Genomic DNA, 14,385 nt, shown 5'->3' on the forward strand with positions numbered 1-14,385 from the left:
AGCATATGACTGGATAGTACTGGCTTGATGATCCTAGTCTGGGATCTGGCAATGCGTTTGTTTCTCTTACAGAAAGCTTTTCTTCCTGCCTCACCTTCTACCTCCATCCATTTTCCTGCCACCTCACTTTCTTATAGACTGTTTCATATGACAGTACAGGACGGTTGTTGGAAGATGGCAAATAACAGCCTAGAACTTAACATGAAAATCTTCATAATCCAGATGGCTTTGCTCCTTTCCCCACCTAATCACAAGGCCTTTGAGTGTGAATCAGCTGAAAGGGCTGACTATGTAGAGAGCATCTTCTGTTGGCTTCTCATAGAACTCATGTGGAAAGGCATTGGGATGTAGTAAAATTACTGTCCAGGGCAACAGTGACTGGGGAAAGCACTTGTTTCTTTGAGAATCTGAATATTTCCTGTGTGACTCCTCCTGATGACTAATTTCGAATGTACTGGCTCATGGTCATTTTTGCTCATTTTTAGTGAACAATGTATTCAGCTATACATGCTACTGTATCAGAATGTATAACACAGTCTTTGTCTTCAAGAAGCTCATGGTTGGTTTGTCCATTATTCTTCAGAACAGTAGTTATGTTAGTGGAATGTAGAAAGATGTAAGAACATTCAGAAAAGAGGAACATAGTCTGCTGAGTACCACTTTTGGTAAGGAACAAGGATCCTGAAAGCAACTTCTGGGGAGAATAAAAGGGGAGACCTGGATAGTTCCCTTCAGCCCAAAGCAAACACCGTAGGAGAGATGGCCATTCAAGAATGATAGAAGTTCACAAGCACACAGATACACAGGAAAAACAGAAAACTAAGCATATACGACCAGATAGACCTACCAGGAATATCTGGCTTCTTTGCTGATTTCTCCTAGACTCTAAAGAAGGAGCTAGAAGTTGCTTCTAGGAGTTCTATGACATGTGTAGCTATTGTTCTGTTGGAATTGGTCATATAGTTAGCTGTATGAGAAGCCAGAATTGACTCTTGTTTTGTGGGGAAGGATTTTTTTTCTTTGTTTTTTCAAAGTAGGGTCTCACTCTAGCCCAGGCTGACCTGGAATTTACTATATAGTCTCAGGGTGACCTCGAACTCACAGCCATCCCTCTATCACTGTCTCCTGAGTGCTGGGATTAAAGGTGCGTGTCACCACACCTGAGGAGTGAAGAGCCATTTGCTGGAATAGCTTGACTCACTTGGTACCACTGTCCATTGACTCCTCTTCCTGTTTCAAATGTAGTTAATAGAGCATGGGGGAAGGGAAGTGGACATAGTAGAGTAAGTGCCTACCTACTTCTCTACCCAATTTTCTCATAGTGAGTGCCACAACTCCTCTGACCGCATTAAGGTACGAGTGTGGGATGAGGACGATGACATCAAATCCAGAGTGAAGCAGCGGCTAAAGCGAGAGTCCGATGATTTCCTTGGCCAAACCATCATTGAGGTTCGAACACTGAGTGGCGAGATGGATGTCTGGTACAATCTAGGTGAGAAAACTGGGCCAAAGAAAGTTTCCTGGAAGGAAGACATGAAAAGGGGACCTGGAAAAATTGCCATCTACTAGAATCACCAGATCTGCCAAACCTTCCTCTTTGCAAAGCCTGTTTTTGCCTTTAGAGAGCCAACCAGGGTAGGAGATAAGGAGCAGAAGTGGCTGGGCTCACTCTGGCTTGAACAGGCTCCATTTTCAGAAGTTCCTTTAGTCTTTATCCTCATCCCTACTGTCTTTAGCTCCCTGACCAGTTCCTCCACCCAGCCAGTACAGGGTTATTCATAGAGTATGTGGCAACCTGGTTTGGTGCCATTCTTTCCTTAGATTAAACAAGGATGGAGCTGTCTGCACTGTCTGTGGTTGTACTGGTGAATCTCCAATCTCCTTTCCTTTGTAGAAAAGAGGACAGACAAGTCAGCTGTCTCCGGGGCTATCAGACTACAAATAAGTGTGGAGATCAAGGGGGAGGAGAAGGTAGCCCCATACCATGTGCAATATACATGCCTCCATGAGGTGAGCAGCATTTTGTTGAGGGGAGGGATCTACACCCTAATTGGGGTTGGCAGGTGGTTGGAAGTATGGGGCCATTTGTTTGTTTGATTCTTGGCTCAGTGCTATCCTGGTCAGCTTGAGGGACTGAGCCCTGGCTCTTCCTTCACCAACATGAGAACAGCCTACTGTGGTCACAGGAAGAGCTGAGCAGTGACGTGGGAGACAGAATTTCAACAGGATTTTATTCACATTCTCTTTATCAGCAAGTTTTATTTTATTTTTTGTACGTTTTTAACCATTCCTTTTTACTCTGCTCTGTGTATTGCAGAACCTTTTCCATTTCCTCACTGACATTCAGGGTGGTGGAGGAGTCTGTATCCCTGAGGCTCGAGGAGATGATGCGTGGAAGGTGTACTTTGATGAAACTGCTCAAGAAATTGTGGATGAATTTGCCATGCGCTATGGTGTAGAGTCCATCTATCAGGCTATGACGTGAGGCTCCTCTGGGTCTCTGGGAAGTAGCCAGTGTAGTTATTCCAGACTTTCCTCTCAGAGGTGGGAGTGGGAGGGTGCCTTTATGCTTTAAGGCAAAGGGGGCACACATAGAATTGGAGTGTATTTGTAACTCGGGGCTATGACTGAGCATAAAAAAGACAGCTAGAGCAGGTCTGAGCAGGCATGGCATGTTTTCTGCTTATGCACATGTGTACATGACTAACAAGCTCACCTAGAATGACTTGGTAGTCAGAGGGTCATGAGTCCACAAACTTTTTTAAAAATATTTTTTATTCATTTATTTATTTGAGAGAAAGAGAGAAAAGAATGGGCATGCCAGGGCCTCCAGTCACTGTAAACGAACTCCAGATGCATGTGCCCCTTTGTGCATCTGGTTTATGTGGGTCCTGGGGAATTGAACTAGGATCCTTTGGCTTTGCAGGCAAACGCCTTAACTGCTAAGCCGTCTCTCCCTCCACAAACTTTTATTAACTTCCTGCTTAACTTTTACTGCAAACTCTGTAGAGTCTCTGAGAGTGAGGATACTGTTTTTTTTTTTTTTTCAGGCATTTTGCATGTTTGTCATCCAAATACATGTGTCCTGGTGTGCCAGCTGTGATGAGTACTTTACTGGCCAACATCAATGCCTACTATGCCCACACAACTGCCTCTACCAATGTCTCTGCATCTGATCGTTTTGCAGCCTCAAACTTTGGGGTGAGTGTGATGAAACACATATGTACCTATTTGGTATCAACTGATAAAATTTGATATTTCCTAGCCAGTTGTGTAAAGTTAGTTGATTGACGTGCCTAAAATTCAGGTACTTGCCACCTAACAGATGAACCTTCTTTTCCTATAAGTATATGGACTCTATCCAAATTCGAGGAAATGAGAGCACCACGTGGTTTAGTGAGGGTTGCCTTCTGGACTCAGGTAGAACCTCCGTGGGCATGAAAACCTTGTTGAGTTTGCAATGTTCTTTAGTCTTTAAGGTCCAAATATTAATTCAGTCTCTCTGTGACAGTCATAACACTAAAGTTCATAAGAGACTGATGTCTAACAAGGGTACCGAAATGTATCTGCACCTTTTCCCAAATCTGCACTGTATTCCCATGCCAGGTGTGCCCTTCCTGGCATGAGAGAAATTGAGACGTTACTCAGAGTGTCACCTACCAAATTCAGTGTAAGTTGGATGGAATGACCTATCACGAAAAGTTATTTCTGTGGGGATAAAGATACTAGTACTGGCTTGGGGAGATGGCTCAGTGAGTAAAATGCTTGCCTTTCAAGTATGAGGATCTGAGTTCGGATCCCTAGAATGTAAAATACTAGTCATAGTGGCCCATACCTGTGATTTCAGCACTAGAGAGGTGGCGACGGGAAACCCTAAGGCTTGCTGGCTAGCTAGTCTAGCCAAATTGGAGGGCTCTCGGCTCAGAAAGAAACCCAGTCTGAAAAGGAGAAGGTGAGAGCAATTGAAGACGACGCCCAGGCTGGGGGGATGGCTCAGTGGTTAAAGACATTTTAAAAAAAAATTTTTTTTTGTTCATTTTTTATTTATTTATTTGAGAGCGACAGACATACAGAGAAAGGCAGATAGAGGGAGAGAGAGAGAATGGGCGCGCCAGGGCTTCCAGCCACTGCAAATGAACTCCAGACACGTGCGCCCCCTATGCATCTAGCTAACGTGGGACCTGGGGAACCGAGCCTCGAACCGGGGACCTTAGGCTTCACAGGCAAGCGCTTAACCGCTAAGCCATCTCTCCAGCCCTCGTTACTTTTTTGTTATTCTCAATAGTCTTCCTATAGATGAATTGATGTAATCAATTAGGCCACTCAAGTATTTGTTCCATTCTGTCTTTTGTTTGTTTGGTTTGGTTTGGTTTTTGTTTTTTTTGAGGTAGAGTCTCACTGTGGCCCAAACTGACCTGTAATTCACTATGTAGTCTCAGGGTGGCCTCAAACTCACAGCAATCCTTCTACCTCTGCCTCCTTAGTGCTGGGACTAAAGGTATGCACCACCATGCCCAGCCCATTCTGTCTTATCCCATTATGCACTAACTTAGTATCTAATGATGTAGTTGATACAGTGAGCTCTAGGAATGCTATGTTAATAGCCTATAGGCATGTGATTTCACATTTAATGATTCTTTTTGTTATTTGGTTGGTTGGTTCCTCCCCACACACCCCAAGGTAGGCTGACCTATAACTCACTCTGTAGTCCCAAGGCTGGCCTTAAACTCACAGCGATCCTCCTACCTCTGTCTCTGAGTACTGGATTAAAGATGTGAGCCACCGTGCCTGGTTTGTTTGCTTTAAAGATATTTTTATTTATTTACTTGAGAGAGAGAGAGTGTGTGTGTGTGAATATGAATATGGGCATGTCAGGGCCTCTAGCCACTGCAAACGAACTCCAGATGCATGCACCACCATGTGTATCTGGCTTAAGCGGGTTCTGGGGAATTGAACCAGACAAGTGCCTTAGCCCTGTTTTTGTTTTTGTTTTGTTTTTGTTTTGGGTTTGTTTTTTTTTTTTAGGTAAGCCCAACAGAAAGGCCTTTTTTCTTTATGCAAGAGAGCAAGAGTGTGTGTGTGTGTGTGTGTGTGTGTGTGTGTGTGTGTGACAGAGAGAAAGAGAGAGAGAGAGAGGGAGAGGGAGAGAGGGAGGGAGTGTGTGTTGGTGTGCCAGGGTCTCCAGCCACTGTAATCAAACTCCAGATGCATATGCTTCCTTGTGCACATGTGCAACCTTGCATGCTTGCGTCATCTTGTGTGTCTGGCTTAAGTGGGACCTGGAAAGTCAAATATGGGTCCTTAGGCTTCACAGGCAAGCACCTTAACCAGTAAGCCATCTGTCCAGCCCAGTGTTTGTTTTTGAGGCAGGATCTCACTCTAGCTCAGGCTGACCTGGGACTCTCTCTGCCTACACTAGTCTTCAATTTATATCAGTCTTTTTCCCTCAGCTTCCCAAGTGCTAGGATTAGAGGAATTGTAGGAAAAAACCCCCGCAGGGGGCCCCCACGCTCTGCCCGGATAAGGCGACACCCCACATCTCTCACGAGAAGCGGTCTTGATGCAAACTGCAAGAGGATTTTATTCCAAGCGCGCTGGGGCCCACAGTCGTACACCTCACAGGGGTAGAGGACTGCAGAGCCCCGAATGCAGGAACAGGACAGTTTTTATAGGGTTTCTACAAAGCCTGTGCCTTAGACCAATCATTTTCTAATATTAGGAGCCCCGCAGGGTGTTAGCCAGTCAGTTGGTGCCACCCCATAGTTTCTAAGCCAATTAGTTTATGACCTTGGTGGTCAGCATTTGCGCAGGTCCTTGGGTGGGAGTAGCAGAGTGTGGTTCCAGTCTCCTATGACCTTGGAGGTCAGCACTTGTGTAACTCCTTAGGTGGGGGTAGCAGAGTATGGTATCAGCCTCCTATGACCTTGGTGGTCTGAGGCAGGCTGCTACAGCTTATGGTGCGAGCTACTAAGGCTAACAGTGTGGGCTATTAAGGCTTATAGTGTAAGGCTTATAGTGTAGGCTATTTACAGAAACCAAATAAGTGGTTCACTTTATTACTTATTTCCCAACCTCGAGGGCTATCTCATGCCCTTTTACCTAGTTTTATATTAGGAGCGGGCTCTGATATAATGAGAAGAGGGATTCTTTACTTGCTTCCAACAGAGAGTAAAGCCTGGAGTTTGAGGTATGCAGGGGGCCCACTTAAGCTCCCTTTGGAGCGTGATAGTATTTCTGAGCTTCTGAATTCTTGGGCCTTTCAGAATGAGCCACCATGCCCTGGTTTAATAATATTTTTTTTCTGAGAATCAAGACTTAAAATACTATATTCGAAGCCAGGCATGGTGGCACGTGCCTTTAATCCCAGCACTCAGGAGGCAGAGGTAGAAGGATCGCTGAGAGTTTGAGGCCACCCTGAGACTACATAGTGAATTCCAGGTCAGCCTGAGCTACTGTGAGACCGTACCTCAGAAAAATAGAAAAAAAGTAGTAGTATGTTAGATGTTTTAATAATGAAAAATATACACTAAGGAAAATTACTTGGAACTTGGTTTAAAGAGAGACTCTCTGGTCTGTTTGACCATCTTCCAAATGCATCACTATTTTCCCCTCCCATCATCACTGTTAAGCAATGGCTATAAAGCATTTATGAGCTACCCCAAGGTAAGTCTAGAGATCCCAGGCTCAAGAGCAAGTTGCAGAACGTGCTTAGATTTCCTTTGATCTGACTAAGCTGAATTATTGTCCTGCAGTGATGGAGATGTACTGGTCATGTCCTGATGACTTGCATGTAGAAAGATGTAATTCCTCCTAGGTTCTTGGCTTTCCCCATGTCAGTATGAAAAGAGTTCTCAGTTTGAGACAGCGCTGCCAAGAGATGGAGCAAGGATCACTTAATCTGTTTTTCCCTTACATTGTTGTTCTTCCCATGGGTGGGGATGGGAAAGGATGTATTGCCAGCCATGTGATTCCTCCCCATCCTTTCAGCTCATCCACCCACAGGAAGTTCTGTTGCTGCTGCAATGTAGGGAGCTTAAAAACAAATCCTCTTTCTCCTTCCTGTCATTTTTTCCCTCACCCTCAGAAAGAGAAATTTGTAAAACTACTAGACCAGCTACACAACTCATTGAGGATCGACCTCTCTACATACAGGGTAAGTGAAAACATAGCAGTGGTTGGGATGGTCACTAATATCAAGCTCACTGTAGGAAGGCACATAGGCCAGTCTAGCTGTAACAGTCAAAGACAGGGAACACTGTTCTGTGTCACGACACCCACCTGAAGGGCCAGTGTCACCGACACGTGTAGTTCTTGTAACCGTGCACCATGCAGTGTATAAGTAGCAGATGTGGCTGCTTTTGATTGGCAGTTAGCTTTCCAGCCGCATTAATACCACTCCCAGCGATATTCTCCCTAGAGAGTTTCCTGTGGTCTCCCAAACTACCCTTTGAAAAACAGATATTTAATCATGCTTCCACTTTGCATTTTTTCATACTCTTCTCATTTTTCCAGAGAGATGTGAGACTGTGACTAGAGAAAGAAAGAGTAGCTTGTCTTAGACAACAGAACCCAGTCTTTCTTGAGTATGTAGGGAGAAAATAGATGTAGTAGGAGAGTGAGTGCTTAGGCAATTCTTCAGCTCCTCCTAAGTAAGTTTTCTTATAATGGCTTAATAACTTGCCTAAAATATTACTAATGTCCAGAATAGACAAAATGTACACATTTGTTAAAAGTAAGCACAAAATTAACCCAGTTTTAAAAAGTGAAGTTTTAATGATCTTGCCTGAAGAATGGAGAGACGAGTATATGTCTTGTCTTTGGCACATAAGTAGCCATCTGTAGACTTGAAAATGGAGGGCTGGAGAGATGGCTTAGCGGTTAAGCGCTTGCCTGTGAAGCCTAAGGACCCTGGTTCAAGGCTCGATTCCCCAGGACCCACGTTAGCCGGATGCACAAGGGGGCGCACGCGTCTGGAGTTCATTTGCAGTGGCTGGAGGCCCTGGTGTGCCCATTCTCTCTGTTTCTCTGCCTCTTCCTCTCTCTGTCTGTCGCTCTCAAATAAATAAATAAAAAATAAAATATATTTAAAAAACAAAAAAAGAAAATGGACCAAGTGTAGAGTGGTTCAGTCTCTTCCTTCAGCCCTTCATGGCTAAAACTCTTGTTAAAGAGAATGATGTGCTGCAAACAGGAGCATCCTAAAGAGTGTTTTCATTTTCCTTTGTTCCATTCTTACATTTGTTTGATTTACAATAGAATAACTTCCCTGCTGGAAGCCCTGAGCGACTTCAGGATTTAAAGTCCACAGTGGATTTGCTGACCAGCATTACTTTCTTCAGAATGAAGGTAAGGATAGGTTGAGTTGGTCTCTTCTGGGCTGAGGACATGGCCACAGAAACATAGAGAGCAAGAGTCACCGGGCAGTGTGGGGACAACAACATTCATTACCTCTCAGTTCCCATTTTCATAATATACCCGTTCCCCAGGTTATATCGGAGAGTATGTAGAGCATGGAACAGTGAGGAAGGACTGGAGGTTCTCTCCTGCCCCCCTCAACTGTCCTTAAAGTTTCATCACAGGATGTGTTAATCACTTCTCTCCTCTCTGTGACAAGAATCCTGACAGTGGCAATTTAAGGAAAGGGGCTTATTTTGCCTGTTTCAGGGAATACAGACCATCATGGTCTGGAAAGCAGATGGCTCCCTGCAGGGCAGCAGGACCTCACTGCTTCCACCTCTCACATCTGGGTGGACCAGAAAGCAGAGATCAGAGCTGGAAAAGAACTAGGCACCATGACCTAGTGGTGCAAGACATGAGCTGGTGGGGCACACTCATTCAAACCATAACACTGGGTCAAGTCTGGAAGACTCACAAAGAGTTGGATCTGTGTGTGTGTGGGCGGGGGAGATTTAGAAGATAATAGGAGAATATTTCACCTAGGTGAGTGGAACTCTGGGTCTGTATTTTTTCTATTAATTGGCAGGTGCAAGAACTACAGAGTCCTCCAAGAGCCAGCCAGGTGGTAAAGGATTGTGTGAAGGCTTGTTTGAATTCTACATATGAATATATATTCAACAACTGCCATGATCTGTATAGCCACCAGTACCAGCTGGTAAGAGGTTTGGGATGAGGTGAGGCCAGCTGACAGTGGCTCTTTGGAGCCTCTGCTTTTCTTTAGTAGAGTCTTGGTGGGAAGGAATTCAGAACAAAGTCCTTGATTTCTCAAGGGTCATGTGTGTTGTGTGAACCATTTATCTCATAGTAGGAGACATTTGTGAATTGACAAGGAACACTTGATTAAAATATGGCATACCTGCATTAAACAGAAATGGCCACAATAAGTTTTACTTTGAGGCTAAAGAAAGTAAACCTGAACTTGAGCATAGTTTGGGGTTTGAATTCTCAGTCATCCCAGAGTCTTGTCCTTCACCTGAGGTATTTTGTCCTGTGAGTGTAGTCCCCTATAAGTTCTGTGCTGCCTTCCTCTGAGAATGTAGCTGTCTCCGAGCTCCTGGCTATGACAGTTGTTACTTTCCCCTTTGGTCTTCCTTCTTCAGTGCATATTCTTCTGTGATTGTATTCACCAGTTGACCTTCCAAGGCCAACTGTCCTCAGTGAGGCTGAGCCTCTTGACCTGTTTTAGCCTGGCATCCTAACTCACTACCTAGAAATTCAGTGACATTTTTTTAGATTCTTCCAACAGTGTCCTTTCCTCACCCACCCCGCCCATTTCAGCATGAGGACTTCCATCTGGGTCTAGTTACTCAATTACAGTTCCTGTCTTAGGAATGTCTTGCTGACCGTACATTTGCAAAATAGCTTTCCTTCAGTACAATAGGCAGGTAGATAGATAGACAGACAGACAGACAGACAGACAGACAGACAATAGACAGACAGATGCTAGATATGTAGATGATAGGAAGGAAGGAGGGATATGTATCTATTCATTTATATTTATATGTACTCATATTCAAAAACCAAATATATATACTTTAGGTGAGATTTGAGAAATGTACAGTGTTCCTTTGAGAACAGGTTCCTTTGAGAAAGGGATAAAAGTAAAGAGATTTCAAGGAGAAAGAACACCGCATGAACAGATGATGGGGAAAGCTGCATGAAATAAAGTACATTCAAGATAGACCTCGCCAGGCAGAAGGGGCTGAATGATGGGCATCTATCGGATGTCTGGCTTTTAGTAAATCCGCCTAATCTGGAAAGCCTCCTAGGAACACCTTAGAAAGACTTAAGATCTTATTTCACACTACTCTCTGTCATTTTAAATACCTTTTTTTAATGACAATCATATATAAACTGCTCCCACTGGTTCTGATGTCCATAGGAGATTTTCCTAGGGCCTGTATTTGGCTTGGTAAATTCTGGACTCTGTCATCCATCTGTGGATTCTCTCAGGTTAGGAGAAGACACTCTTCTTAGCCTTGATCTGTCAACTCTGCAGATGTGTGTTTGAACATTTGGGTTTATGCCCCAACATGACAATGAACTAGACTTTGAAGAGGGCCTCCAAACCATTCATGGGATGGTTTTGGCCTTTATATTTTACTATGTTTTACTTTCTCGTAATTTAATTTTCTCACTGTTCAGTATACACATTCAAGTAAACCCTTGTGGGGTGTTGTTTTGTTTTGGGCTTTGGTTTGTTTATTAGCCTGTCTAATGACTTTTGATCTTTGGTCCATCAATCCATCCATTCATTTAACAAATGGAGCATGAGAGATGCAAAGTCAAATAAAACACATTTCTGCCTTTGGAGATCTTATTGTTGGATAGAAATGGGGGCAGATTACTATGTGTATTGTTCTGGTTTTTTGTTTTTGTTTTTCAAGGTAGGGTCTTGCTATCTAGATAGCCCAGGCTGACCTGAAATTCACCATGTAGTCTCAGACTGGCCTCAAATTCACAGTGATCCTCCTACCTTCCAAGTGCTGGGATTAGAGATGTTTGCCACCATGTCCTGCTGTATTATTCTTTTTACTATTACTATTTTTACTATTAGTTGTAGCTATCTGATATAGCTATACCAGAAGTTCACAGAAGGTACTCTTGAGAGCCTAGAAGAGGGGCATATAACCAGGCCAGGAATGTCAGGAGAGACTCAGAAGTGAAGTCCAACTTGAATTTTGAGGAAGAAGTAGAAATTAGTTCAAGAAAGAGGCTAAAGGGAATTAAGAGGTGTACCATATGGGGAAAATGGGAAGCACAGAATTGTGCATAGAAGTGTTAATTTAAGGAAAAGTAAGCAATTTGATTTAGAAATTTTGTCACCAAACTTTGGAATTCAGCTATCTTGCAAATCTTAGTTATTTATAGCTTGTGACTGTGGACAAGTCATATAACCTTGCTGCCCTTAAGTCACCTCATCTGGAAATGAGCTGATAGTAATTTCTACCCTGTAGAATCATTGAAGGGGCTGGGGAGTGGCAGAGTGCTTGCCAAGAATGACTCAAGTCTTGAGGTCAAGCCTCAGCACAGAAGAAATAAAAATAAAAAAATAAAAAGAATCATTGAGAAGTCTTTAACTGTGTTCTTGGTAGTAAAAGGAATGGTGGTCATGATGCGATACTAGATGCTAGCAGCGACACAAGAGAAGTAGTAAGACATGAAGTTGAGTGAAGGGTCATTCTAAAGGACCTTTGTGTCAAGCTAAGGAGTCTGAGCTTCATTGAAGGCCGTGGAAGATGCTTAAGCAGAAGTGTAACACTCTGAGATTTTCCTTATAGAGAGATCACTTTCAGCTTCCTGAAAGAGGTATTAGGCTGAATTTCAGAGAGCAAGGAGATCATTAAATGACAAGAGCCTCAGCTGGAATAATGGCAGGAAAAGTACGAGGTACATTTAAATGATACTGGGGTAGAGTCGATAGGATGTAGATTCTGTCTTGGTTTCTACTAACTTCATGTTGTTACAGGCTTATTAGAGACTATTTCAGACTTTGAAATGACGTATGTTGTCCATAGAAAAGCCCCATGCTGGGAGACCATGATCATGATATATATTGTGTACATACACACACACACATGCCCAGATGTTGTCAATAAAAAGTTACTTAAAAAAAAAAAAGGCCCCTCCAGGCTGGAGAGATTGCTCAGTGGTTAAGGTATTTGCCTACAAAACCTAATGACTCAGGTTCAATTCCCCGGTGCCCACATAAACCAGATGCACAAAATGGCACATGCATCTGGAGTTTGTTTGCAGTGGCTGGAAGCCCTGGTGCACCCATTCTATCTCCTTAGAAATAAGTAAATAAATAAAATAATTTTAAATATTTTGTTTTTATTTATTAGAGAGTGAGAAAGTGAATGGGTGTGCCAAGGCCTCCAGCCACTGCAAACGAACTCCAGATTCATGTGCCACTTTGTGCATCTAGCTTACATGGTTACTGGGGAATCGAAGTGGGATTCTTAGGCTTCACAGGCAAGTGCCTTAAGCAGTAAAGCCATCTTTCCCGCCCCTAAATAAAATATTTTTTAAAAGGCCTCTCCCTTCCTTCAGGGCAGCTTCACCTTTGCCTTTGTTCCAGTGGGAGATCATGTCCATTGCAGTTTGTATGGTGACCCTTAGCTGCTGCTTGTCTGGTGTGGCTTCTCTTTTTTTTTTTAATAATTTTTTTGTTTATTATTTATTTATTTATTTATTTGAGAACGACAGAGAGAGAAAGAGGCAGATAAAGAGAATGGGTGCGCCAGGGCTTCCAGCTACTGCAAATGAGCTCCAGACGCATGCTCCCCCTTGTGCATCTGGGTAACGTGGGTCCTGGGGAGTCAAGCCTCAAACTGGGGTCCTTGGGCTTCACAGGCAAGTGCTTAACTGCTAAGCCATCTGTCCAGCCCCTCTTTTTTTTTTTTTTTTTTTTTTGAGGTCCAGGACTGCATTCCCTTATCTCCTTCCAAACAAAGCCAAAATACCTTTTAGGTGCAATTTTTCTCTGTAATGACCTCCAAGGGGTCCAGTGGAGTCCTACTTCACTGAAACTGAGTTCATACTACATGCAGGATATGTTCAGTAGCCCCTGCAGAACTTGGAGGGGCTTCTTAGAGCTGAGCGTGGGAGAGAGGTCCAAGGAAGGACACTACTGAAAGAAAAAGGTTGCCTATTGGGGGCGTCACATAGACGTATACCTGTTTAATGAGGCTTGAGGGTGTTTATTTCAGCCAAAGAATCACTTATCCATAGCAACTAAGAGAAGGAGGATGGGGTATGGAAACGTTTTTATGTCCTAGATGACTAAGCTCATCAGAGCATTGCATAGAGCTGGAGAGAGAAGCTCTTAGCTCTCAAGGAATGAACGAACTCCCAGTAGTTTCCCATCTCAAAGCAATCTTGGGCAAGAAGAGGAAGGGTACCTGATTCTAAAGGAACAGGCATGGGGAGGGGAAAGAAAAAGAGAGAATCTTTCAATTCTGCTGTGACTGATTGCCTGCCTCCTACCCTTCCTCTCTTCCTCCTTCTCTCTTTTCTCCCCCTCTGGAACAAGAAGCAGGAACTACCTCCAGAGGAACAAGGGCCCAGCATTCGGAACCTGGATTTCTGGCCCAAACTTATCACGCTCATTGTGTCGATCATAGAGGAAGATAAGAATTCCTACACACCTGTTCTGAACCAGTGAGTATCACCCTACATGGCTCTGTCTGGTTGGTAATTGGTCTGTCCATCTGTCTAACAGCCTCTTTCTTTCCTATCTCTATATGTTTACAGTGCCACCTCTTCCAACTGTCCGTCCATCTGTCCCTCTGTCTCTTGTATCTGTCTTGGTAACTGTTTCTGGAGACAGGTGTGGAAACATAATGGGTGGCCCTGTTCAGACCGGGCCAACCTCCCTGGAGTGAGAGGCTTCTGGGACTGTGGCTGCTATGGGAGCCCCAGGGGATCCAGAGACCATGTGTGTATGTGTCTGTCCACTGTGAATGAAACGAGCATCCTTGGAGCTTATCCCCTGCCCTTTCCTCTCCACTTATTTGCTAGGCCTGCCTTCCAGCCTGTACCTTCCTCGGGGGCTCAGTGCCTTGCCTTGCTTTCTGGGCTTCTGTCCTCTGAACCCAGCTTACCTAAGGTGGTCCCCATTGCCCTCATTTATCCAACTATGGGTCCCTATACCCCTGTTCTTCAGACTGACCCCTGCCAATCCTGTTCCCCAGGCTTCTCTTCTTTATTATGACTTCCAAGAACGAGCCCTTAGAATAGGTAATGTACCTTGGAATAAATCAAACGCTTCTTGCCTTCTTGCTCACCGTGTTTTCTTCTGTCATTCAGGTTTCCTCAGGAGTTGAATGTGGGGAAAGTGAGTGCAGAAGTGATGTGGCATCTGTTTGCTCAAGACATGAAATATGCATTGGAGGGTAAGGTTCTGCCCAAGTCAGTGGGCTGCCA

At 43.9% G+C, this 14,385-nt stretch overlaps 1 protein-coding gene across 5 annotated transcripts in view; it reads left to right on the forward strand.

The window, feature by feature from the left end:
* Unc13b (unc-13 homolog B) overlaps window positions 1-14,385 on the forward strand; it is a 65,470-nt gene that overhangs the window by 38,023 nt on the left and 13,062 nt on the right. For 3 of the 5 annotated variants that reach the window (XM_045144964.1, XM_045144981.1, XM_045144991.1), the window contains 9 exons: window positions 1,323-1,492; window positions 1,895-2,010; window positions 2,318-2,481; window positions 3,051-3,201; window positions 7,085-7,153; window positions 8,257-8,346; window positions 8,984-9,112; window positions 13,493-13,620; window positions 14,269-14,354. In XM_045144964.1, the coding sequence (XP_045000899.1) occupies window positions 1,323-1,492; window positions 1,895-2,010; window positions 2,318-2,481; window positions 3,051-3,201; window positions 7,085-7,153; window positions 8,257-8,346; window positions 8,984-9,112; window positions 13,493-13,620; window positions 14,269-14,354 (1,103 nt within the window). The remainder of the gene's footprint in view (window positions 1-1,322; window positions 1,493-1,894; window positions 2,011-2,317; window positions 2,482-3,050; window positions 3,202-7,084; window positions 7,154-8,256; window positions 8,347-8,983; window positions 9,113-13,492; window positions 13,621-14,268; window positions 14,355-14,385) is intronic. The other 2 variants (XM_045144972.1, XM_045144986.1) reach the window with 1 other exon arrangement.

The sequence above is a fragment of the Jaculus jaculus genome, chromosome 1 (genome assembly GCF_020740685.1).
Source record: "Jaculus jaculus isolate mJacJac1 chromosome 1, mJacJac1.mat.Y.cur, whole genome shotgun sequence".
Lineage (NCBI taxonomy): Eukaryota > Metazoa > Chordata > Mammalia > Rodentia > Dipodidae > Jaculus > Jaculus jaculus.